Source organism: Vidua chalybeata, chromosome 11 (assembly GCF_026979565.1).
Source record: "Vidua chalybeata isolate OUT-0048 chromosome 11, bVidCha1 merged haplotype, whole genome shotgun sequence".
Classification (NCBI taxonomy): Eukaryota; Metazoa; Chordata; class Aves; order Passeriformes; family Viduidae; genus Vidua; species Vidua chalybeata.
The window spans coordinates 12596567-12620494 of NC_071540.1; the positions used below are offsets into that span (position 1 = coordinate 12596567).

General features: G+C 43.2%; 1 protein-coding gene across 2 annotated transcripts; it reads left to right on the forward strand.

The window, feature by feature from the left end:
* Positions 1-5870: 5870 nt before the first annotated feature.
* On the forward strand, positions 5871-17248 carry OSGIN1 (oxidative stress induced growth inhibitor 1). Of its 2 annotated transcripts, none has more exons than XM_053952566.1 (6): positions 5871-6424; positions 10511-10616; positions 12986-13122; positions 13445-13636; positions 14052-14143; positions 14803-17248. In XM_053952566.1, exons 2-6 carry the CDS (start codon positions 10532-10534, stop codon positions 15794-15796), a joined length of 1500 nt encoding a protein of 499 aa, XP_053808541.1. In that variant the 5' UTR covers positions 5871-6424; positions 10511-10531; the 3' UTR covers positions 15797-17248. The 2 variants fall into 2 exon arrangements, with proteins under 2 accessions (XP_053808541.1, XP_053808542.1); XM_053952567.1 differs by having other exon boundaries at positions 10514-10616.
* Positions 17249-23928: the final 6680 nt, after the last annotated feature.

Consider the following 23928-nt stretch of genomic DNA (forward strand, 5'->3'; position numbering starts at 1 on the left):
CCCTTCAGGGTGGCAGGAGTATAAAAAAGGGCTGTAGGTAATGCCCCGGTCAGAGCTCCCAGGTTCAGATACCAAAGATAGCCCACGCTTTGGTCACCTTGGTGCCACATCATTCTGCCCTGCCGAGCACATTTCAGCCGGGGCTGATAAGCAGAGCCACTCAGGTACTTCCCTGTCACAGCACTGCTGCGTGGCTTCAGCCTTGAGGTAAAGGGTCACGTCATATTACAATGCCCAGGCTCTTTGGCAGAGGTTTTGCTTGATGATTCACACTTAGCATTTTCACAATCAAGACAAATATTGACCAGGCAATGAGAAACACCTCCTCCTTTTCATCTGTGCTTGGGACAACTCCTCTGCGGAAAAAACAAAACCTGCAGCTGGCCTGACAGCTGCCAAAAATCAGAGTGGATTAAAAATAAGTTATTTCTCATGATAAAATAATTATTAACAAGGGCATAAGACTAATCTAGAGTCTCTCAACTCTAATATAAGCTGCTTGAAAGACAAAAAATAAAGCACACTAAAAAAATAAAAAACAAAAAAAAACCAAACCAACCAACCAACCAAAAACCCAGCAGAACAGTAACAATAGAATGTGAATTAAAGTAATTCAGGCAAAAATATATCTGCAACAGAAACAGTAAGTTTCTTTTGTAGAGTAGCTGGGGATGAGAAACAAGGAAGATCTCTCTAGTGAAATTTCTCCAAAAAACAGAAGAACAACTTGAACAAGATCTTGGGAAAATTGGATTTAAATCTGGTATAAGCTGAGTACGTCTATTGACAGATAATTCAGCACTGCACACTTGTTTCACTGCCCTATATTCAGCTTTAAGCTTTGACATGTGCAAAAACGAGTGTCTGTCAGTTAAATGTGGAATTACACAAATTGCAATGTATTTCTAAACCAAATGCTTTGGGGAATTAGTTACTGAATAGCTTTATTCTTCTGCAGAAATCCTGCCTCTTTCTTGCCTGTAAATCCACTGTGTAAAATCTTTCCAGACCTCATAGTGAATATTTTTATGTTCCTAAAACACAGAAACAACCCCAGAATGTATGCATGTGTTTCAAAATAGGACATTCTGTTTTACAGGAAGTACCAGCTCATTTCATGTTCCAGCCACCTTAAGCTAGTCTAGAAACAGCTGTCAATTACAGGTGAGAAACCCTGACCTCTGAAACAATTTTGTTACACTTCAATGCATTACTGTTATATTGTGACTAAGGGATAAGATTGTCTTTGTAGAAGATACTGGTTCACCCAGGTTTATGCAGAAGAGTCCCAGGGAACTTTAAATTGCACTCCTGGCAGTCAGTGTTGGAGCTACTGTGAAGGGAAATTGGGGTCTAAGAAAATATCACTCCAATGGACCTTTTAGTGTGCATGAAAGGACTCTTAAGAAGGAAGGACTTATGTGCAAAAAGCACTTTGAACTTAGGCTCTTAATGTTATGGCAGAAAGGAAATGTTGCAAGTCAGGAATATCAGATTGGCTAACCTGGATTCAAGCAGCTGCTATCTCTGATAGAATCAGGTGCTTAAGAGGAAGATTAAAATAAACCCTGAGGGTAGGAAGCTGCAGGATAACTCTAGTCCAGTCCTTTTCTATACCTTCACAGCTAAAAAATATCGTGCTCTGCTGCAGAAAATCTTATTTTTCTTTGACAAAATTGAACATGCTGGCTGGATAGGTGTGGGTGCCCTTAGCTGTACATGTTTCAGAGCCTTTAAGGAATGCTACAGAATCTTTTATCTTGATTAAGTGATTCTTGGTAAAGTAGAGAAAACTCAAGTTGGGTTAAAGAACTGCAGAATGGCTTAAGCTGTGGCAAAGGAATTAATACAAGAAACTCCAAAGGCTTGCTGCAACCCTGTTTATGAAAGTTTGTGTTATTGAGTTAAATGAGCTCATAGCATCACCTTTTCCTTTTCCACCTTTGAATTACTCACTTGTATTTGGAAACTACAGTTTTGCCCTAAGGGAAAGTATGTACAGAGAAGATGTTCAGCACTCACAGTTCAGCTGTACCTACTATTTCCAATTTTCTTCTCATAGTTTCAAGAAATTCATAATTTCTTGAGTGGAATAACTAACAGAGAAGGATATTTTGTGCTTTGGGACATATGCACAGACCATAGTATTCTACAGCAGTTTATTAAATTAATCAGTTGCTAAATGCCCATATAGACTAAAAGAACATAACTAAACAATGACTGTATGACTGTAGAAGCTAAAGGCTGTATCTTCAAATGAAGCAGCTCTCCAGAACTCATGTAAATATTTTGAATATATTGACATTTAGATAAGAGGAAAATTCCCAACCAGTTTCATGTGCAGTTTAATCTTTGACTAGGTCATGGATGCTGTTTGTTTGACATGAAAGTGTGTGTGTTTACTTTTCCCCAAAACATCAATGTTGAGCTCATGATAGAACTGAGGGCAGAGCACATGAGCTGAGCTTTCCTCTGCCTGTGGCATTTGGGAATGAAGAATCTGCAAAGATCCACTCCTGGGAAACATGCATACTGTAGTCCCTGGAGCCTAAGGACTGCACCTCTTTGCATCCTACTAATTTCTGAAAGGAAGCACATGTGCTGGGAAGTAGAAAGCACCCTAGATTTGGCTATCATCCAGCCATCTGAGGAGGGAAATGGTGATTCTGGCCTTTTTTCTGAGGAAATGCCTGCACAGCCACTTGGCACTCTACTACTTCTCTACACGGATACTTCACATGTAAACTGTTCCTGCAAAATACCCACTGTTGGCTCCACTATTGTACTGGGAATATCTCTTTCAGGGAGTGCTTATAGGGACTCTCTTGACCATTGCCAACACTCTCCATTCTTGCTCCCTAGGCCTGGACAGACAGGAGGTGTGGAACGTCCCAGTGAGGCAGTGGCACTAGAGCACACACTGTGTGCTGTGCACAGGGCCTTGCTGCAGAGTAGCCAAGGGCATGACTGAATGCAGACAGTAAAGCTTCATAGCCCTCCTGGGCAGTGTGATTGATTGTCACCTGCCCAAGTTTATTTCTTAACAGCTGTTTTTAAGACAAAGTGGTGGAAATGGCTGATGCCCCTGGCCAGTGAAGAGTGGTGAAATTATTTGGTTTCATCTCATTGCTTTAGGAAGACAACCCTCTTTGAACAGATGGGGAGTGATTTCAAGGTAATGAATTGAAAGCAGGGAAAAGCAAAAATCACCGTCTTACAATAGTTCCAGCAAAATGTAAGGTTTTGCTTTTTATTTTCTCAAACAATTTAGCAAGTTACTAAGACAAAACCATTTCAATCATTTATGTGACTGGGAGGTCAATGTTCCTGTGAACAACAAAAGGGTGCAGTGAACCTTTACTTCTATTCCTTTGGACCCAGCTGCCTAAAGAGGTATGAACACATAAGAGATATGGCCTTGGCAGGGACATGGGAAAGTTGGGATATGTGGTCTGGGCCAAATCTTTCTTTAGAGGAAGCCATGTGAAAGCACAAACACATGCAGGAAGTCACACGTTTAACTGAGAGCAGAATTGGGTTTCATACTTCCAGAGTTGCCTAAGCTGCTTTTTCTGTCAGACCTATCAATTGTCTGGGATTTCCCAGCCTTCTTTACCTCTGTCATTCAGCAGAGCAAGTCACATATCTCAGACATCCAACTGCTCTCAGAAGTGGTATGGCCACAACTTGCTGCTTCTGACTGGGGAGTGCCACATTTCCAAGGAACATCTTGCTGATGTGGTCTGGGTTGTGGAGTTGGTGACAAATGTAGATTTTCTTAGCTGAAGCAAAAGGAAACCAGGTAAACTGTCACAGTATTGATGTCAAACCATTTATTATCATTACATATGTGGGTCCTAGTTTTGGTATCTAAGCTAACATATAACTCTAAATGTAAGCTTTTCTGGCTGATAAAGGTGGAGATGCTTTAGGCAGCAACAAAGTGAATCTGGGCTTTAGGTTCTGCACAGTGACCATATGGAACTAAAATACTTGATCAAATTTTCCAACACTTGATTTTGTATTTTGTTTTAGATTAAATGATGTGCATTCTGTGTGTGAGTGAGTGAACGGAACACTTAATATTCTCTTAGGCAGAAAACATGCAGAATTTTAGATTTCTGTTTTACCATAATTGAGAGAAACACCAAAGCATCAAAGCACTACTGTGGCCCATGGAGGATCACACTGGGAGTGTTCCTCTCATTATGAAAAACCAACAGAACATGAAGTTCTAGTGAATGAAACAATGTAGTTTGTCAGGATAATTTAGCACAGTCTGGTACACCTTAAGGCTGGCTAGAGGGAAGGGTGGATGCTGGAGAGGTGCTGTAGGAAAGGTTCTGCCATGAGCTGTCAGCAGCGATGAATTCTGACACCAGAGCTTAAGCTCCCCCAAATCAGGAGACAGAATCAGGGCTATCTGACAGATTTCATAAGTAGGAGATGGACAGGTAGAACTTACATAACCTGAGGTGAAAAATCAATGAGTAACAAGGAAATTTCTTTCTAAGAAAATAGGAGTTGGTTCAGGTGCAAAGTATTCCCCAGTAGAATGTTATGGCTTTGTCCTTAAATCTGTGCACCAGCAAAATGGCTTTGTCAGTTCAAGAAAAAAATAGAAGTGAATTGCATGAGTTTGTAGGTCAAGGGCTGGCTGCAAGGCCAACTACAGATTGCTCAATCACTTCTTCTGGAAAGTTTATCCAAAGTGTTGGGCTCAATCATTTGTTTGCGGTCAAGATACACAAGGAGAAACTGTTATTTTGATAAGTGTCTGTTCTGTGTGATGTGTTTCTTGGGATATCAATAAAAAAGAAGCCCCCAAATTGCTATGTTCAATGTCTTATTGTACAAGCAAAAAAAGGGCAGTGGGTTACTGTACATGAACGTTTTCCTATAAAGGATTGTACTGTGCACAAAATGATAGAGCTTGTGGTTTTGGGAAGCCATCCTGGCTTTATTTGCAAAGGTAATAGAGAGTCTAGTTTTGTAAATTCTAGTAGGAAATGGACAGGATCTCCTGTCTTTTACAGAGAGGGCAACTTGATTTCTGCAGATTTGCACACATAGGAAGTATTCCTTATTTTCCTTAGTACAAAGCCAGCCAAAGCATTATACATGGTTTTGCCTTGTATCTATGGTATCAGCAAGTATGGACTTGAACATCTTTGTTCTACAATGTTTGATGTGCAACACTGCAATATATTGAAGACAGATTTGAAAACCTAGTAACAGGGCACTCTTAAATCACCTAAACAAACAAATGCCTTATTTTCTCTGAAAGCTTAATTTTTCCATGGCTGACATGGACACATTGGTTACATGCCAGTAAATATCTGAATAACGCATATAAAAGCCTTTGCTGTCAAAAAATCAGTATGAGTTATTTAAGAGCTCTGTGCAAATGCTACCTTGGATAAAGGCCCAGGAAACTTGAAAGAGTCCTTACCCCTCTCCCCACCCCCCCCACTTCAGTCTGACAGCATTTACTGAGTCAGATTTTTCAAAGGATTGCCTGGTAACTAAACTTTGAGTGAAACAATTGCTTCACATTTATTAAAACAACTTATTCTGGTGGAATTAAACCAGAGTTTTATATTAAGTATTCTGCTCTGATGAGAGTCATGAGAGCAGAAAAATCCTTCTCATGAACTGCTTTTATCTTTTAGATCACATGAATGAAAGTCTGCATTTTAACTGTGTATCAGCAGTCTGATTTCCTGGAAATTGTGGTTTCCAAACAGATGGCCTCAGAGATAAACACGTGCTTCATTTACTGCTTGAACTGAACACTTTGGGATAAAGGTATTTCATTTGTGAAGGGCTAATTTTAAATTTTAAATTTAAAATTTAAATTTTAAATTTAGCAAGCCAGATCAATTAGTCCCTGAATTGAGTAAGATACTTGGGATGACACCCCTGGTGGGTTCTGAGTTTTATGCAAGCAGTTTGACTCATTTTACTGCTATTGCGCAAAAGGCTTATAACACTTTATCTCACTGAAGAAAAAGAAATACAAACTGAAATCAATATTTTCAGACCCACTACGTATCTGTGTTGTCCTGAGGGTTAAAAATGGAAAAATTTGTTCAGTGCAGGACTTCTGACAGGCATGGGTCCTGTAAACCTGCTTTTGCTGTAGTCACATTAGTCAGCTGAACATTACTAAGGAAGTTTCACTACATTCATTCAGGCGCTGGGAAGGGAAATATTCCTGCTGACTCATGCTTATTGGTATTTTCCTTGCTCCACCTCCAGTCATTTTGGCTCCTCCTCTCCTCTCTTGCTGCTGGTTGCCTACTATATTTAAACAGCTGTCTTAGAGCAGAGAGAGGATTCCAGGCTTGTAGTTTGGTTGGCTCTCCTGACTGTACAATCACTTTCATAAAGATCCCACCTCTCATCAGACCTGCTGCTAAAGGTAAGAAGGCTCCAAATAAGTAAAGAGAGCTCTGTCTGGTGTACCCTAACATCAGTTTCTGAGTATCACAGGGGTGTTTTTAGAAAAGTGTTATTACATACCACAAAGTTGAATTTTTTCCACATAGTTTAATTGTGTTTGGGGGGTCACTGGCCTGACATGTAAGAGTGATGATGCAAGGAGAGAACAGCTTCTGAAACTTGTAGGGAAGTATAAGATGTAAAAGCTGTCAAGATATCTGCTTTTTTTAAAAAAGTACTAATTAATTAAATATTAAACTGGTGAAACAAGTGAGTTGATGAGGAAATTAAGCTGAAGAAAACTATTGTTGCATCTCTGTTGGAATTGTTCTTTAAAACTGAGTGTTGTGGTACCTCTTTTAATCTCCCCTAGTGTTAATACCCCAACTGCATTGCTCTTTTGAGCTCTCCCCATGTGCTGTTCAGGCCACACTTGGTGATTCTTTAGCAAAACCTCATGGCTGTTAAAGGGAGAGCTATCTGCATATGGCTGATGTAACCTGGCTTTTTATTTCTCCAAGGCTCACAGAGTGTCCTTGTCTTCCTAAATGTATCTTTGCTTTTTCATTTGCTCGCTTAAAACCTGTTTCAGGCTTACAGCCTGGAACTAGTAAGAGCCACCCTGACCGAGTTTGTGAGTTATAGTCCCTCTAGACACGAGGCTGTGTCAGGAAGGTATGCAGAGTTTGGCCCAGAGTGAGCTGGGAGCTTTTCAGCCAGAAACAATTATGTAACATCACACAGACACTGGAATGCTTTGGAAGCAGCAAGAAGCCAAGTTGTGAAACTTGCTGCATTCTCCCAAATGAGGAGAAGGAAAGGGACATTCATTTAAAGTAGGAAGCTCAAAGCAGGAGCCAAACTCAGTGTCACTAAGCTGACTAAGTGTGAGTGCCCAGCAGTCTACACTACATAAAAGGAGGGTGAGAAGAGCAGTCTTAAGTTTCTTGCTATCTCAGGCTTTTTCCTGGTGCTAACTAGTTCAGTATAGATTGGCAATGAACTTCAATGTCCTATTGCTTTCCAATGGCCTCTGCAAGAACAGGCTTTCCTCTGCTACACTGTATGAGCTGCCCAGGTTTTGAGGTATTGGAGTCTAAGACTACCAAAAAAAAAAAAAAAAAGTAATTAAAATAATTCACTTTAACATCTAATTGGCAGGAAAGGTGAATGTTTGGCTTGAAACTAAAATGCCTGAGATGCTCTGAGTTTTACCCCCAGAAGTCAAACCTTTAGCCTACAGGATGGGAATAGCTATAAACAGGTTCAGCACCTGATTCACTTTCTACTTAAAAGTAAGAATTAGTAACTATGAATTATAAAGATGGCAGCTATAGGATGTGAAAGGGACTTCTTCTATTTGTAGAGAGATAAAAGGATGGTTAATCTTGTGTTGATAGAATTTTCAGGGTCAAATCTTTAGGAAACAAATTGTGTAACACTAAAATGGTCATTAGGGGTTTTATGAACCCAGGTACTGAATAAATTCATGGTTAAAAATGGTCAGATGTGTGTACAGATCCAGTAATTTCATCAGACTAACAATTGTGCTCCTCTAGCTATTAAAGTTTGGTTTAATTGCAGAAAATGCTCCTTTTTTGTGTGTCAAAAGGTGCAGAAAGGAGGGGGAGGTGGCAGGAGGAGTTATCAGTAAGCGTGCGGCTGCTGGCTCTGTGCTTTATCAGGGTGGAGAGGGGTGGCACGGCGCAATGGCCAGGAGCCAAGGCAACCTTCCTCTAAAGTAAACAGCACTGCCAGCCTGTCTTCTCCTGGCTTGTGCCTTTTTTGTCCCCTTCAGGCTCCCCCAGAAACACACTGGCACCCAGCAGCATGACGCTGTGCTCACGTCTTGCAGACAGGCTTGCTGGCTCTGCTGCTGCCTGCAGCTGCTGCCATGTGCTCTGCTGGGCTGGTTCAGCAGCCCTTGCTTCCAGCAAAAATCCCACAGATGTGCATGCAGTTTTCCCATGCATGCTGCTGCAGGAAGCTGTGGAGCAGAAACCTGGAAGATTGCTTCCAGAGATCTTGCTTTCCTCTTTCAGGCTCCCAGTAGTTTCAGAGAAATAAGATGTGTACTCTGTGCTAGGAAAAATTAATAAGCACTTCTCTTCTTGTGTAATACAGTGATGGAGAGGGGGTTATTTGTTACAATGGAGAAGAAACTTCTGCTGACCTGCAGCTAGATACTGCAGTTTACTGGTTTGAGGGGAATACCTGACTGATCACACCAGTGTCCTGTTCCTTTCGTGTCTCTGGCAGTCCCAGCTGCAGGTGCTGAATCCTACTAATTGCAGCTCTGGAGCTTTGTGGGAAGGAATTATTTGGGGGTAAACTTACACCACAGTCTGCTGATGGTGGTGCAGGTTTTGGTTAATGTGGCAGAACCTACCCAAAGGGCTAGGGAGATCCTTGGGGCTGTGCTCCCACAGCATCCAGGGCTGTGGAGATGCCTTAAGGGGGAGTTCATCTTCTGTAGTGAATACAACTACCTTTGAGTCTCAGTTAAATTGGGAACAGAAGTTTTGTTGAGATCAAACTCTCTTCAAAGCTTGATGCTTCAAATTATTTAAACTAGAAAGCACAACTATAATGTCTTTTAAGTGGTTCATGCCCTGTCAGGCAAAATGCATGAGTCTTAGACTAATGCTTAGTTAAGTTGTAACAGGCAACCAATAAGTGTCACTAAACTGTGATCCAAAAATTTGGACAAGGCTGCTAGTTTTGAATGCATCTTATGTGATGAACCCAGTCGCCTTGGAATTGAGCTGTTGAGCCCAGCCATGGCTGTACATTGGTGTGTATGAGAACTGTCACATCCCTGCAAGCAAATGCACTCACAGCACTCCTGCTGAAGCCTGGGACTTGTGAATTGTAAATTCAGTGGTGGTTTCCTGGCTGCCCATTCAGTCACCAGCGTCCTACGCTTTGCTGGAGCTGCTGTGACACAAATGTCAGCCTTAAAGAGGGCATTACACTGGTGGGAAGACATTTGCTGCAATATCTGTGTCAAAGGCAGTGATGTGCCAGACCTTATGGAAGGGTGTAGTGCACTTGCCAAAGATCTTTCTGCACTTGGAAAGGGTGTGGAGTGCGTGCCCTACTGGACAAAGTCGTGCCATTCCATGGATTTTTGCTTAGCTTTCCGAAATGACTATAAGGTTTTTATAAAAGAAAATATTTTCTGTAGAATAACTTAAAAGCTTATGCTGAATTTCAGAAATATCACTTTTATTGTCGTAAAAATAACTTCTCTAGGTTAGTGACAGTAGAGTTGAATTCCATGGAAAACTAAAGTAATTTGATGTGGTAGGATTCCTGCAGGAATGGCAAAACCATTCTGTTCATTGCATGTTTGCATAATGATTAGATTAATTTTGTAGATTCCACTCTAATGACACCTTAGTCTCTAAGATAATTATGATGCATATTTTGTTCAAAGACTTGTTATTTATTTGTTCAGACCTAGAACTCTCCATTTTCTGGAAAATTAAGAAAGAAGTTTCCAGAAATAAACTAGCACTTCTCAAAAAACCCTCTAGTGGTAGAATTACCATTCTACCACCTATTTGAAAATGCAGCCAGGATATGCCCAGCCTTTGGGCAGAAGTCTTGAGTCAGGTTTATTTCACTTATCAGTAAATGCACAAGTTACTTTGAAAAGTGTTTGTGATAATGATACCATTTTCTACAGAGTATGGTCAGAAGTGAAGTTGTTATTAACAAGCTGCAACACTTTATTTAATGTAGTCAGAGGGCTACTAAAATTGCCAGCTGTCCTGGAGTAACTGGAATTCATGTCTGAAAAAGAAAGATAACTGTCCTATCCCCCTTTTGTGGTGCATAATCAGAGGATCATCCTTTGATTTTGGGGTCAGGAGGAGAAAAAGATAAGGAGGTCTGTCCTGAGTGTGGAAGTGTAATGTGACAGTCTGCAATGCAAGGGTAATAATACTTTACATTAGCCTGAGTTTGTGGGCTGGAGAAAATCTTGTGGGGTTTTTCTTGTTTGTTTGCTTGTGGTTTTTTGTCAACAAAAATAAAAATAATTCAAACATATTTGTTTCAGCAGGTAGATTCCAGAGCATAAATGCTTCCAGATGGGAAGATGTATCCATTAGTGACCAGACCCTCAAACAGGAGTGGGCTAAAGACACTGCCTGTTGTGATCATAGGTAAGCCTTCTGCCAGCACTGCAGTGTTGTCTTGGGCTGTTGTTGCTTTGGACTTGCTATCTTTAACTTCTGTTCCACTTCCACATGTTCTCACTCAAACCAGAAGTGTCTGACTACTTTCCCAGACAGCCAGACTTCCTATAATACTTTGAGACCTCTAAGAGTCCTGAGTAGTAAGGAACAAGATATTTTACAAATTAAAACACATACCTATTTTTAATGGTGAAATTGGTAACCTTTGGAGCATCTGAGCCTGCTTTTTCTCTGTTAGATATTTAGAAAGATTTGAAACCCTTTCAGTACAGATAGGTAACCACCTTACTGGGATTATCTGTAGTGCTTGAATTGAAGGTAGGTTTGTGTGAGTTTTTTCACCATTATGTCTGTTTAGAAAGTACTCCAGATGCTGTTATGGTTTTTTGAAAATTTTCACAGATTTCTTTTAAAACATGAGTGAGCTACACTGATGTTGTACAGATTTAATAGACTTATAAAATGCAGTTTTCTACCAGTTAAAAAGAATAGGTTATATAGTAACTGTCTTGCCTCCCTTGCAAGAGGGAGCTTGCAGTGTAAGGTGATTCTTGGAGCAAAGTAATGATGTCAGAGCCTTCCCCTCTGACCAGCCATGACCTGTGGAGCTGCTGGACCTTGCTCATCTGAGCATGTGTTTCATGCCTTGCAGAGCTGGCTTCCTTATCTGGCATCGAATTCAAAGCACCCAAAGTTAGAGCACTGCATAAATCACCCCTAATCCTTGCTCACAGCAAGTTTGACAAGGACACTACTGCCAGCAAGTTCTTGTCTGGGAATGGCTGTGTGCTGCTCAGTTGTACAAGTCTCTAGGTGGGAAGGAGGATATTTTGGTACCTCCCTAGTGCACCTGTACAGGGACCCAGGGTGGAGAAGCCATCAGAAGTGTGAAGAGCAGACATCAGAAGCAGCAGTGTGAAGAGATGCACACTGAGGAGGCTGTTGGACTGAAGCAGCCCAGCTGTTTCACTGCAGCTGGACACACTGCATGAAGGTTCCAGCTTCTTCCCCAGACCCTGCTCCAGGAGGGCTGTGTGCTGCCTCAGCTGTGCTGGCAGCCTCATGGAAGCAATTGCATTTTCAAATGTCTTGAGCCCCAGATGTTCTTGTGACCATCCATATCAAACTTAGACATGGTTCAGAATAAATCCTCTGTGTGTGGTTGCTGAGTGTTGTGCACTCAGGTGGTGAAGTTTGGCTTAAGTACCTCCTTGTACTTCCTAAAGCAAAGTAGTAACCTGAAATTTGTTATATTTTACTTTAGTATCTGTTGCTGTTGGTTTTGGCTAACTTTCCTGCAAGTGGAATATTCCAAACACTGACCTGCAGCTGCTGGTCCATGCTCAGCACAGCAGCCTTTGTCCCCAGCTGTGACATGGACTGCCCTTCACATAGCTCCCTGTTGGCTTTACAGCCATGACCTCTCTCTTTTGGGATCCTCAAGGATCAGCCTTTGCTCCAATCACCCTTGAGCACTGGCACGGTGTCACTGCTGTCACTGGTTCTCTTCCCCTCTTTGTCACTGCACTGTCATGGGTTTTGGTCACACAGCAGCAAAGCCTGGGCAGCCAGAGAGGCTGACAGTTATACAGGCACTGTAAAATATTAAACATGGAGAACAGCCATGTGCAAACTTTCCACAGGCTACTGTCACTGGGCTTTGGAGTCACATTTATCTAGTTTTTCCACTGGCTGTTGGGTGGTCAGCAAAGTTCAGCCATCCAGCAGCATGTTCAGAGTGCTGTGTTCTGAGGACTTGTCTTGGCACAGAGAGGGACTTTTTCCTTAATACATTACAGTACCACAGTAGGGCTGGTTCCCATTTGGAAGTGTCCTCAAGACCCATTAGTCAAAGCTGTATTGCCAAATATCCCTTAAAAGAGGGAATTTCTCACTGAGAAGATCTGGTTCCTCTTCACTTCAATAGTCACCATCTTTTCTGGATCTTGTGCACAGTGAACTACTCTGCACTGGTGTGAAATGTGCTTCCAGGAGAGCTGAGGTCCCTGGTCAGCCCATGATCAGCTTCTAGACCACTAATTTTAGAGAAATAACTCCATTCATCACCATGCTAGAGACTTCAAGCTTCAGGTGAGGGCAGCCTCTGACTTATGGAACCCTGTGTCTTTTCAGCAAGTTCTAAGGACCTTGCAATGCAAATAGGAGCAAGTGAGGTGAAGAGTAAAATGATTTCCCCAACTCCATCCAATAAGCCCATGCTGGAACAGGAAATCCCCTGTATCCATAGCAGTGTCATATCTTTTGAATTGGTCTGCATCTTCTCAAACAACTGCTCTATCTCCAGAAGTATAAACTCTTCTCAATTGTTTTTTCAGGGAACGGACCTTCAGGAATCTGTCTCTCATACTTGCTGTCAGGTTACACCCCTTACTTCAAAAGACACTCTCTTCATCCTAATCCTATTCTTCAGAGAAAACTGGAAGAAGCACCAGAAGTCTCTGTTTTGGACCAGGTTTGTGTAAAGATAAACAGTATGACATCCTAGTAAAGCATCCTAGGGGTGTCTCATAAGTGATTACCTTGTTTGGATTTTCAAAGTACACAGACAGAATGAGCCTTAAGCAAATTTTGCTTTGTAATCCAGATCTCCCTTGTATGAAATGCCAGCATTGCTGCTAAGATCCTCGTGGCAGCCCTTGGGCAAGAACAGGTCTGTGTGCCAGTAAATGAGCTGCCCAAGCACACCAAGGCCACTGATCAGAGATGCTGGAGTAACGAGCAGTCTGCTGCCTGGCACTACATGCACTTTGAGCATCTGGTCCTTCTCTCTCTAGGATCTGGAGTATCTCTCTGAAGGCTTGGAGGGACGATCCCACAGCCCTGTGGCTCTTCTGTTTGATACTCTGCAGCGTCCAGACACAGACTTTGGTGGGACAGCAGAATCTGTGCTCACCTGGTGGCATGAGCCTGACAGAGCCATCCCCCACCTGGTCCTTGGCAGAAATGCCCCTGGAGGTGCCTGGCACGTAAGTGAATTGGAGCCAGCTGTGGTCTGTGTGTTGTGTATAGCCAAATGTGCTGACTGGAGAGAGAAAAGCTCCTCTAAAATGCCAGTCAGCTGTGTTATATCTTATATATATATATATATATATATATATATATATATACAAGTGAAATATATATGATATATGTATATATATATACAAGTGAAATATATATGATATATGTATATATATATACAAGTGAAAGTTTAAAAGGAAAACAAGCCTTTATATTCCCCATCTCTTGTGCTTTTTGGAGAACATGGATGGTTTCATCCATGACAGAAGATCAGAGGAAATAACCAATTTCATCATCTGTGCCATATTGAAACATGGAAAAGTTGCCTTTCACTTTTTACATTCAAAAATTAAAGTAATTTTGCTCTTCTTCTTGTTCTAGTCTATAGAGGGCTCTATGGTTACCCTGAGCAGAGGGGAATGGATGGGACTCCCAGACCTCCCTTTCAAAGAATGGTTAAAGCAAAAGAGAAGGTGAGATATCCATGTGTGATCATTTGCAAACATCTGGAGATTTTTAGAGAACCTGGAATGGACTTCTTGAATGTAGTTACCCATCTGTAATTGGATTACTTTAGTGAGAGAAAGGACACCCTCCTGCACCCCAAAACCAGTCCATTCTATACTGAGTGATTCAGATAAAGTTGCAGTGCTGCTTGGAATGTGTCCTTCTCCACACCCACTGGGGAGATGAATCCGTGGCCATGAGATCTGAGTAAAGCTTGAAGGCATGGTCACCTGGCTCCTGCTGCTGCTGCCCCTGATGGCAGGCATCATCAGTGCTGCTCCTGTGCATTCTCTGAGCTGCTGCTTCTCTTGACTTTTGTCACAATTAGTCTTAAGAAGTCCAGGGGTTAAAAATGGAATGAAAGCAAGATATTAGAAGAAGGCTTAAATAACCAACTATGTTCTTGGGGTTGGGATTAATGCTAGAGAAAGGTGCCTCTGTCCAGCAGCTTCTAGACCTGTTAGCTCTGTATGTCAGGAATAACTTTGCTAAAGTCGGGGAAACTAGATCAGTCTTCTCTGGTAGTGCCAGGATAGATGGCTCTAGGATACATTCAGTGCAAGAGGGGACAAATTCCAGTCTCTTACTTAGCTGCTGCTTGACCTTTGTTTGTCCTTTATTACAGAGGCCTCAGAAACAATAGAGCCACAGCAGAGGACATTGCTCAATATTACCAACACTATGTGATGAAGAAAGGACTGCAGAAGAATTTCAGATGTGGCACTGTTGTGACCTCTGTGAGGAAAGTGAGTGCAGAGAGCATCTCCAACCATACCCAGAAAGATCTTCAGGAGGATAGTGACTCTCTCTGGAACTCAAATGAAAAAAGTGCAGAGGTCTTTCAGGTGGATGGATTTTTCAAAACTGTGGAAGGTGATAAAGAGCCCTTCTCTATCTATGCAGAGAATGTGGTCTTGGCTACGGGAACATACGACAATCCTACCTGGCTTGGGGTCAAGGGAGAAAACCTTTCCTATGTCCACCACCAGCTGTCTGCCCTAGAAGAAGCAGTGAAGAACAACAGTGTTGGCATCATGACAGATCCAGTCTTGATTGTAGGTGCTGGTCTGACAGCTGCTGATGCGATTCTCTTTGCTCACCATTGCAACATTCCAGTAATCCACGTTTTTCGGAGACGAGTCACTGATCCAGGCCTTATTTTTAACCAGCTCCCCAAAACAATGTACCCTGAATACCACAAAGTCCATCAGATGATGAAAGAACAGACAGCTGCCTGTGCTGGGCCCTATGAGCACTACATCAGCCTCCCTGAGCATCACGTGCTCTCCTTTGGCAAGGACAGGAAATGCATCTTTCAAGACAAGAATGGCTGTCAGAAAGCTTATAAAATTTCCATGGCTCTTGTTCTAACTGGCTCAAACCCCAACCTCTCCTTTCTGCCAAATGATGGCATTGACTTGGCATTGGACAGTGACCAGCCAGTCAATCCAAAGAGGAATCCCATAGATGTTGATCCATTCACCTATGAATGCACTCAGGAGAAAGGGCTCTATGCTCTGGGACCTCTAGCAGGAGATAACTTTGTACGCTTTGTGCAGGGAGGGGCTCTGGCTGTTGCAAGCTCTCTGTTAAAGAAAGCCAACAAAAATCCACCCTAACAAAAAACCCTATCCCTGTACTACCTGTAGTAGGATGGGTTAGTGCTTTTTCCATCAAATCATCTGATTTGTATATCCTCAAATCTAAAGGCCATTCCTGGTATTCTTCAAGGTTATATGGAGAGATAGTAAGTTCTTGCTGAGTTATTTGAGAAGATTAGGTAACCAAATACAGGGTGGGTTCCACACACTGCAGTATCTTCAGTGCCTGGGAATTCAGCTCCTTTTCTGCATAGCTGTGCATAATTACTGGGACTGAAGCTTGTGCCTGGAAAAACAAGGGGCAAGGAATTGCTCTTCTATCTAAAACCCTCCAGGTGACTGAAAATTGGATTGAGGAATCAATGTTAATTATTTTCAGATAGCAGGCCCACAACACTGTCTGATGGTGTCTTACAGTGTTTTGTCATGAAACAAAGTAAACTGACCTGGTTTTATTTACTCCTGTGGTTTGGCTGTATGTTCTTGTTAGGCCAGAAATCACTGCCAGGTGCTGCAGGTACTTCTTTGGCACATGGAAGGATACTCTGCAAGTAAGAACTGACATACAAACATTCAAAACTGTATTGTCTCACTGACACCAGCACAAGTAATATATGACTCTTTTAAAAAATCAAGAGATTCCTGTGATTTTAAAAAATCAAGAAAACTGTATTGTCTCACTGACACCAGCACAAGTAATATATGACTCTTTTAAAAAATCAAGAGATTCCTGTGATGGGTTCTTCTCCTTCCTGAGAAGAAATGGTACTGATTTGCAAATACTTGGTCTGCCATCTTGCAGCTTCCTACTCTCTAAATCCTAAACCTGTGATAGCCAAACTCTTGGCAGCTGCTGTAGAGACAAGCAGAACTAAAGGGGAGCTACAGGTCCATCTTGGAACTGCCCACGTACTGTATGGGGCTTCTGCTGCACAGAGGATTCTGGAAAGGTGCAATATGTTATATACTGGGTGAATTACCAATGTATTTTTTAAAATAATATTATTTGTATAAGAGGGAAAATGGCACAGTCACTTTTTGGTAGCTTTATGTTATATATATATATATATTTATATATATGAACTTTTTATACTGTTTTTTTAAAAGATTTTTATTGGCAGAATATTTTGTTACAGTCTTTCAGTCTTCTGAATGAGCTGGGGTAGATGGCAGTGATGCCTTATGTTGTAAGCAGCATTCTCAACAGATCTACAGGGGCTTTCATACCTCTCACAGGAAAAAATTCAGTCATAGCTAATTTAATTTGGTGTAAATACAGACTCTGCTCCCTGTGCTGCACTGAAACTCACTGATGTCAAAAGGCCCTGAAAAATTGAGTGGGACAAATGAATTGGCCTGGAGTTGAGATGTGGGAGGGGCTTGTCTGTGAAGTTACTGTATCACACTTGAATCATTTTTCTTACTGACTACTCTTGTATGAAACTTTCCAATAAAGTGATTTCAGATGTACCTTGTGCTTGTTTTAACTCTGAATCTCTGACCCAGAAAAGACCTAATGAACTGTTCATCACCATCATCTTCCTGGTGAGGGCATGGTTTGTGCCTGCTAAATCCTTCATCCCTCTGTTCCCTAGGAGGACCCTACTGTGAATTTTCTCTCTATGTATCTTTGTCTCTCCAGTAGGATGAAGAACCCTTGTGAAGTGCCATGCCTGTCTCTTGTGAGGCTAAGAGAGTGCCAAACCAGGTTATTTGCCAAGCTTATTCTTGCCTGGGGGATCTTAAATCTCTTTCCTGTTCACCTGCTCTCTCCTCCTGTCTGCAAAATAACCCCAGATCACAGCCTAGACCAGTAAGTAAGTTAAGACAGTTTAGATCAGAGGGGACATTTGAAGGCCTCTGGTCCAACCCCACTAAAGTTAGAAGTTGCTCAGTTAGACCTGACTGCTCAGTGCCCTGTTGAGGAAAGCTTTGACTATTTCCAGGACAGAGATGGCACTATCAACATTTGATTGCCCCATTCCACATGTTTCCACCTTTGTTGTCGAGAACTGTAGAGTATTTTCTTAACTAGCTGAATTGTCCCTATTGCAGTTTATCTATTGCTTCTAGGTTTGGTGGTTTTGGCTTGTTTTCACTGCACAGCTCTGAGAGGAGTCTGGTTCAATGTGTTAAAATATCAATACTCACTCTTCTCTGCAGGCTGAGATTGAGGTGCCCTCAGTATTTTGTGAACACAGAAGAGTAGAGGGAGTGAGTTTCCTGGTCTGTGTCCTTGCTCACTGGCCAGAGGGGTGGCAATGCCCCCAGGGCACTCTTTGGCAGCATTACTCCACCCGAGCTGGTACTTTCCCCTGATTCTGTTATCCTGGCAATGTGGGCATTCCAAAGGAGGGATAACATGGTTCTGTGATCTTCTGCAGCTAACCTTTGCTAAAAAAAGTTCAGTGATCAATGCTCACCTCTCTGAAAATGCTGGTTTTGGCTACATCTTCGTGTCTCAAAAGCAAATGAGGAGGAGAACAAAAGCCAAAGAGCATTTTAAAAGAACAAGGGGCACTGGCGTGTGCTGGGAATAAGGTCACAAGATTGGTGTCAAGTGAAACGCTGCCCTTCCCATCACCGAGATCAAAGTCACCGTGTTCATGCTGATCGTTCCTGCATCCCATGTTGTACTATGCTGAACTAATTTGCCCTGCATGGGAGAGCTTCTAACTGGGTCAGCAGCCTGAGCCTCGGTCAGGGGAGCTGGTGTGTCTGCTTGAAATAACCTCCTCTCCTGCCCAAGAGGGAAGAGCTAATTGCCTACCCCGTGCAGGACCGGAAAGGGAAGTGTTTTTCCACAACTGAGGCTTAGAAAATATCCCACATTCTGCCCCCGAGGGATGTCAAAGTAGAGGATCTCAATAGCAGAATTGGTGGTTTAGTCATCAGCTGCAGGTCCTCAGGGCAAGGCTGTGTGCTTCTAATCCAAGTTCTCATTCAGTTCTCTGTATCCAGGGAGGCAACTATGAATTATTGTTCCAAAACAATCAGCTGTGAGAGTCAACAGATACCAGCTTTGTTATGAGTGCAATTCACCCAAGCATTGTAACCTTGACCTGCAGCATGTGACAGGGCCAGGAATAAAACCAGCCTCCTCCTGGGCCCTCTGCACAGCCACGCTCTGCCTGCCATGGTGACGCAGCTCCGTCAGGTGACACCGTAAATGCTTCACCCCCATCTGCACTGCTGCTGCTCAGGCCAGCCCAGAGCTTGCCCTGCTGAGCCAGCTGGGTGTTTAACATCTCAGACCACTCTGCCTCTGTCCTGTCCCCTGCCAGTCACCCAGTGTCCCCTCCCTGCTGCCCACTGGGAAACTCCCCCAGCCACAGTGACCAGAGCAGGTCCATCAGGGCAGCCTCAAGCAACTCCCTGCTCAGCTGAATTTGGATAGAGTGGATTGGTTTTTTCACACAGAGCTCTGGCTGTAGCTAAGAAGTGATGCTCACCCCGCCACAACAAGGGCTCAATGTCAGGGACTCATTTTCTCTTCTTCAGGGCTCCTCAGCCTCCTTTGGTCCCCAGTCGCATCCTTGCAGAACAAGCTCCTGAGACCTGCTGGTACTTGCCAGGAACAATGGAAAATTATGCCTTCAGAACCCAAATGCAGATTTGAAGTTTACCAAGAAGACAAAAACCAGAATTGTGGTTTTCTGATTTTATTGTGTTTGTGAGTCCTTGAGGTCATGGATGATGTCTTTTAAACTCACCTGTGGGTGTGGCAGAACTGAGTGTACAAGTTTGAACATAGGTATATTTATTATGCAATTTAAATACAAACTTACTGCTTCTGCTTTTTGCTTTGGTGAAGATCTTGTGAGATGTCAGAGCATGTTCGTTGAGAGCTTTTGCTTCCCAAATGAAGGGAAGGGTGGCCTCTGTTTAAAAGGAGCCACCTTTTATGTATCACCTGAATTGAAATAATTTCAGTAAAATAGTCTTGGGAGCTCCTTTGATTGTTCAGCCTTCACTTTTTTGGCAGCACTTCTGTCTTTGAGCACAGGATTAAATCTAGCCACATCTTGGCCAGACCACTCTGTTTAAAAGGTCTACAGAGCGTTATGATACATTGCAAGTCCAGTGATTGCCCAAGTCTTAGCTTTATAAGGGCCCTTAGGGAGCTGTCAGGCTGTTGCAGATGTAGTGGTTTAAATTAACCTGCTTTATTTGTGAAATAGATATTTGTGGACAGGCCAGCAGCCAGCACATCACTGCTGACTGACAGCTCCTGGGGTCAGGCTAAGCTGCTTGCAACTGGGGACACTTGGGGAGTGGATGGTGTGGGAGAGTCTTCCAGCAGAAGAGGTTTCAAGGTGGAACAAATCCTGGAGGCTCCAGGGAAAAATATCTGACTTCCAGGGCTCTTATACAAGCCATGAAGGTGGAAGAAAGCTCCTGGCTAGAGAGCAGCTAAGTGGGGAGGAAGAAAAAAGAGCACAAATTTTGTTGCTATTGTTGGCTGGCTCCTGCCTTCTGCCAGAGCCTGGAAAGCTGCACAGATCCTCTGTCCAGGAAGAGTTTCCTTTGACATTCCTGGGGACAAGCCCTTAGGGCCAGGACAAAACCTGGGCTGTTTGATGTGCAGCTCAGAGAGATTCTGAGAGATTCTGCTCTGGCATGAGAAGGAAAACACCTTACAGGTGTTCTGCCTCTGTATGAATGTGCCCTTCTGCTCCATATGGGCACCCAAGTTACACAGCTTGGCTTAGGAAGAAGGACGTACCAGTATATTGATTTACATGAGCAGAGCAGGCAGCCCTCATGAAATTTTTGCAAAGAAAGCAGAATGGGTTTTGTTTTCCAGGCCAATTTTTTCTGGTTGCATTCATTTCTTGGAAGCACTGTCAACAGTTCTGCTTTGTTTTACGTCTACACTGCAGCAAGCTGGAGACAAGGAAAGGAAGGGAATCCTGAGCCGGGCAGCAGCCATGCACGGGCAGCGTGGCCCTGCTCCACAATCAGCATCCCTGCCAGCTGGGAAAACTGCTCTGGAAGGTGACAGGGCTATTTACTTAAGATATTTACCTCACAGGTGAATTCCCATATCTCAGTCTCACTGGAAGTGAAGGGGCTGGGAAAATAAGGGCAGGAGCCTCCTTTAGGGATGGGGAGGCAGCTGCAGGGGGCTGTGGTTTGTGCCAGGGGTGCTGGAGCACAGCCCAGCTCTCTCCAGGGTACAGCAGGGCTGGCACAGCTTTAGAGCAGGGCCAGCCCAGGGGGGCTCTGCTCAATGGGAGAGCAGAGCAGGCATGGAAAGTTACTGCTGATGACGAAGTGCGGATTTGGGGATTTTGTACTGGGTAAGTTTCCAAATCTGAGTTGTGCTTTTGTAACCCACTAAAGCTTTTGCCAGAGAGGCAAACTTTAACCAGAGGACAAGCAAAGGGCAGGATGGAATCATTCCTGTAATGGCAAATAAATAGAAAATCAGGATAGCTGTGTTTTTTTTATGAGACCACAGGCAGTTTTAGATCTAAAACATTCATTCTTTTCGAGAGCTAGCCCAGTGGAGCAAGCCTCATTTGCAACTTGGCATTAATACTCGAGTTATCCAGCATTACGGTAACTCGGAGTCAGCAGAGGTCTCAGAGGCACAGAGAGCTTTCAAAGCTAATAAACCAACCAATAGATCTTTCTACTGAAAAAGCCAGGGAATTTCTATGCCAGAAAAAAAAATCTTCGGTATTTTCCTGGGGTAATAAATAGACTTTTCATCTTAAACATTAAGGTCTAGCAAAACCAAGCAAATGACAAAGTGGTGGGATGCCGAGTGCAGATGCCCCCGTGGCTGCAGTGCTCTGGAAGCACCCTGGTCCATGCCAGGTTCATCCCATCCCTCATCCAGGCATCCTGCTTGGGGACCAGTGGGGACACAGAGCCTGCCAGGCCTTGTCCAGCTGGGAGGAACAGGAACACACACAATGTGTGATGAACATTGTGACACAGAGAGGGATGGGATCTTTGTCTTCCCAAGCTGCAGTGGTAGCTGAAAAAAAAGATGGACGAATCAAGTTACACAAAGTTAACACAGCAGTGTTGTTTCTAAGCAAATCTGAATTGGTGGAAAGTTTATGCCATGTGAATCCCTCATGCTGTGCAGCTGAAGTTTTTTTTTTTCTTTTTCTTCTCTAATCTGGTTGCTGGGATGCCAGGGGTGGATTTACTGTGTTATCAAACCACAGCCTGGGAAAAGAAGCAGTTCTGGCAGATGCTGATGTGTCATGGCTTAGGGCTGGAGGGATTTCACAGCTGATGCTGCTGCACAGCTCTGAGGGTGGGACATGCTGTGGGCTCACTCCCACGAGGACTGGGAGACCTCACAGGGCATGTGTGGGTGCCTGCCTGGGACTGGCACAGTGCAGATGGGAGAGGTTTGGCAGGGTCTGACTCTGCAAGTAGAAAATCCAAGGAAAGGGAAACTGGATATATGGAGTATCCACTCCTCAGCAGTTTTCCTGGTTGGGAAGGATGGCATCAGCATAGCCAGGAAGGCAGAGCCAGTCCTGGGCACTGTGATGAGAGAATGGTTTCAAGCTCAGATGTTGCAATTGAAGTTTTCCCTGAGCCCTTTCCAGCACCTGTTTGCCAAACTCCCCTTGAAGTTGCTGGAGCAGCTTTCCTGTAAATGCTGCTCTGGTCACAGAATCTCTACCCAGGAAATTAGGGTGATAATGAACAGTAAGACACATGAGCAGTGAGAGGGAAGGGTGGCATTTCATGTGAATGAATTACAGGTTATGGACACTGCCTGAAGTACCCTACTTCAAAAACATCCTTCATGGCCCATATTGCACCTTCATGAAACTTGAGCAAGAGATTTCTCAGGAGGGTGAATAACTGGCATAATTTTTGCTGGCTGGAGTATAACTGGGATGGCTTGAGGCAGCATGTTAAAGCATGCAGCATGCAAGCTCTACCATATATTGACCTGATCAAACACATAATAATAAGAAGGTTTTCACCTCTGAAAAGAAAATCTTTTAAATCCTTCTTCTGTTTTACTTGGAGTGGAAAGCAAGACCTTTGGAAAAGTTTCACTAAAAGCAGAGGCAGAAAGCTGCATTTGATCAGGGACTTACAGCAGAGCCTCAGACATTGCAGTGAACACTGTAACCTTTGGCATCTTATGGTGGATTTCTGGTCACCTTTTGGGCCAATGCTCCATCTCAAGGCTGGGAGAAATTTCAGAATTGTGTTACACCAGAACTGGTTTCTTCCTCTGCATAATTCTAGGTTTGGTGAACAGATGTTTATAAGAAACAAAAGAGGTTCCCAGACCATGGTGTGGAGCTCTGCAGCAACCACTTGTACAGATTTAGAGTGAAGATGCCTGTCATCTCAGGTTGATATAAGTTCTCATTCCTGAAAATCTGAATATTAATTTAAATATTTTTCAGGGAGCTGGAGAAGCAAGAGTCTGAGAAAAAGATTGAGTTATATAAACAAATATCATCTGTCTGATGTAACACTCCAAATACCTCATCCACTGAGTAATCTGGATATGACATAACAGGGGACCTGGATGAGAGCAGGCCAAGTGAATTGTTCTCATCCGGAAACAAAGGAAAAGAAATCAAAGGGAGGTAGAATTACCCATTCCCAGGCTTCCCTGTGACTTTCCTTGTGCTCTGTTACGTCCATTTCCACCAAAAATTTCCTCTTCCTTTAAACAATGTAGTGGATATCCCTCTGTCCCACTGGGAAAAGGCTCATGGCAGAGGAATTGATGCAGCTCTGCTGGAGCAGATCCCCATTTGCAAGTGAAGCATATGACACTTTCCCAGTGTTAGGTCAGGAAAACTGTGGGAATTTAAAAGCAATCCCACAGCTAAAACAATAAAGTCTGGCTCTGGTCAAATATCATCACAGATGAACCACCTTTGCCCCTTCCCTCACGTGAGTGGTTCCAACAGCCTTTGAGTGCTGCACTGAGAAGGGAAGCAGAAATGCACAGGATAAAAGTGTTCATTCTCTTAGGGGCTGAATGTCTGATCCCCACACTCTCAGTGAGCCTGGAAGGTCCCCATGGCCCCTGCTTGGTGAAAGAACTAATGCTAAGCATTTTCAATACAGAAATATAATTTTCATATTCCTCTGATTCCCTGATACTCAGATTTGTCAGGATGATACTTTACTGATTATCTCCT

Excerpts from the sequence above, each read along its gene's own strand:
- OSGIN1 (XM_053952566.1), top strand. The coding sequence starts at position 10,532 with ATGCTTCCAGATGGGAAGATGTATCCATTAGTGACCAGACCCTCAAAC. Across the intron at positions 10,617-12,985 it reads ACTGCCTGTTGTGATCATAG|GGAACGGACCTTCAGGAATC; the intron begins GTAAGCCTTCTG and ends TTGTTTTTTCAG. Across the intron at positions 13,637-14,051 it reads CCCCTGGAGGTGCCTGGCAC|TCTATAGAGGGCTCTATGGT; the intron begins GTAAGTGAATTG and ends TTCTTGTTCTAG.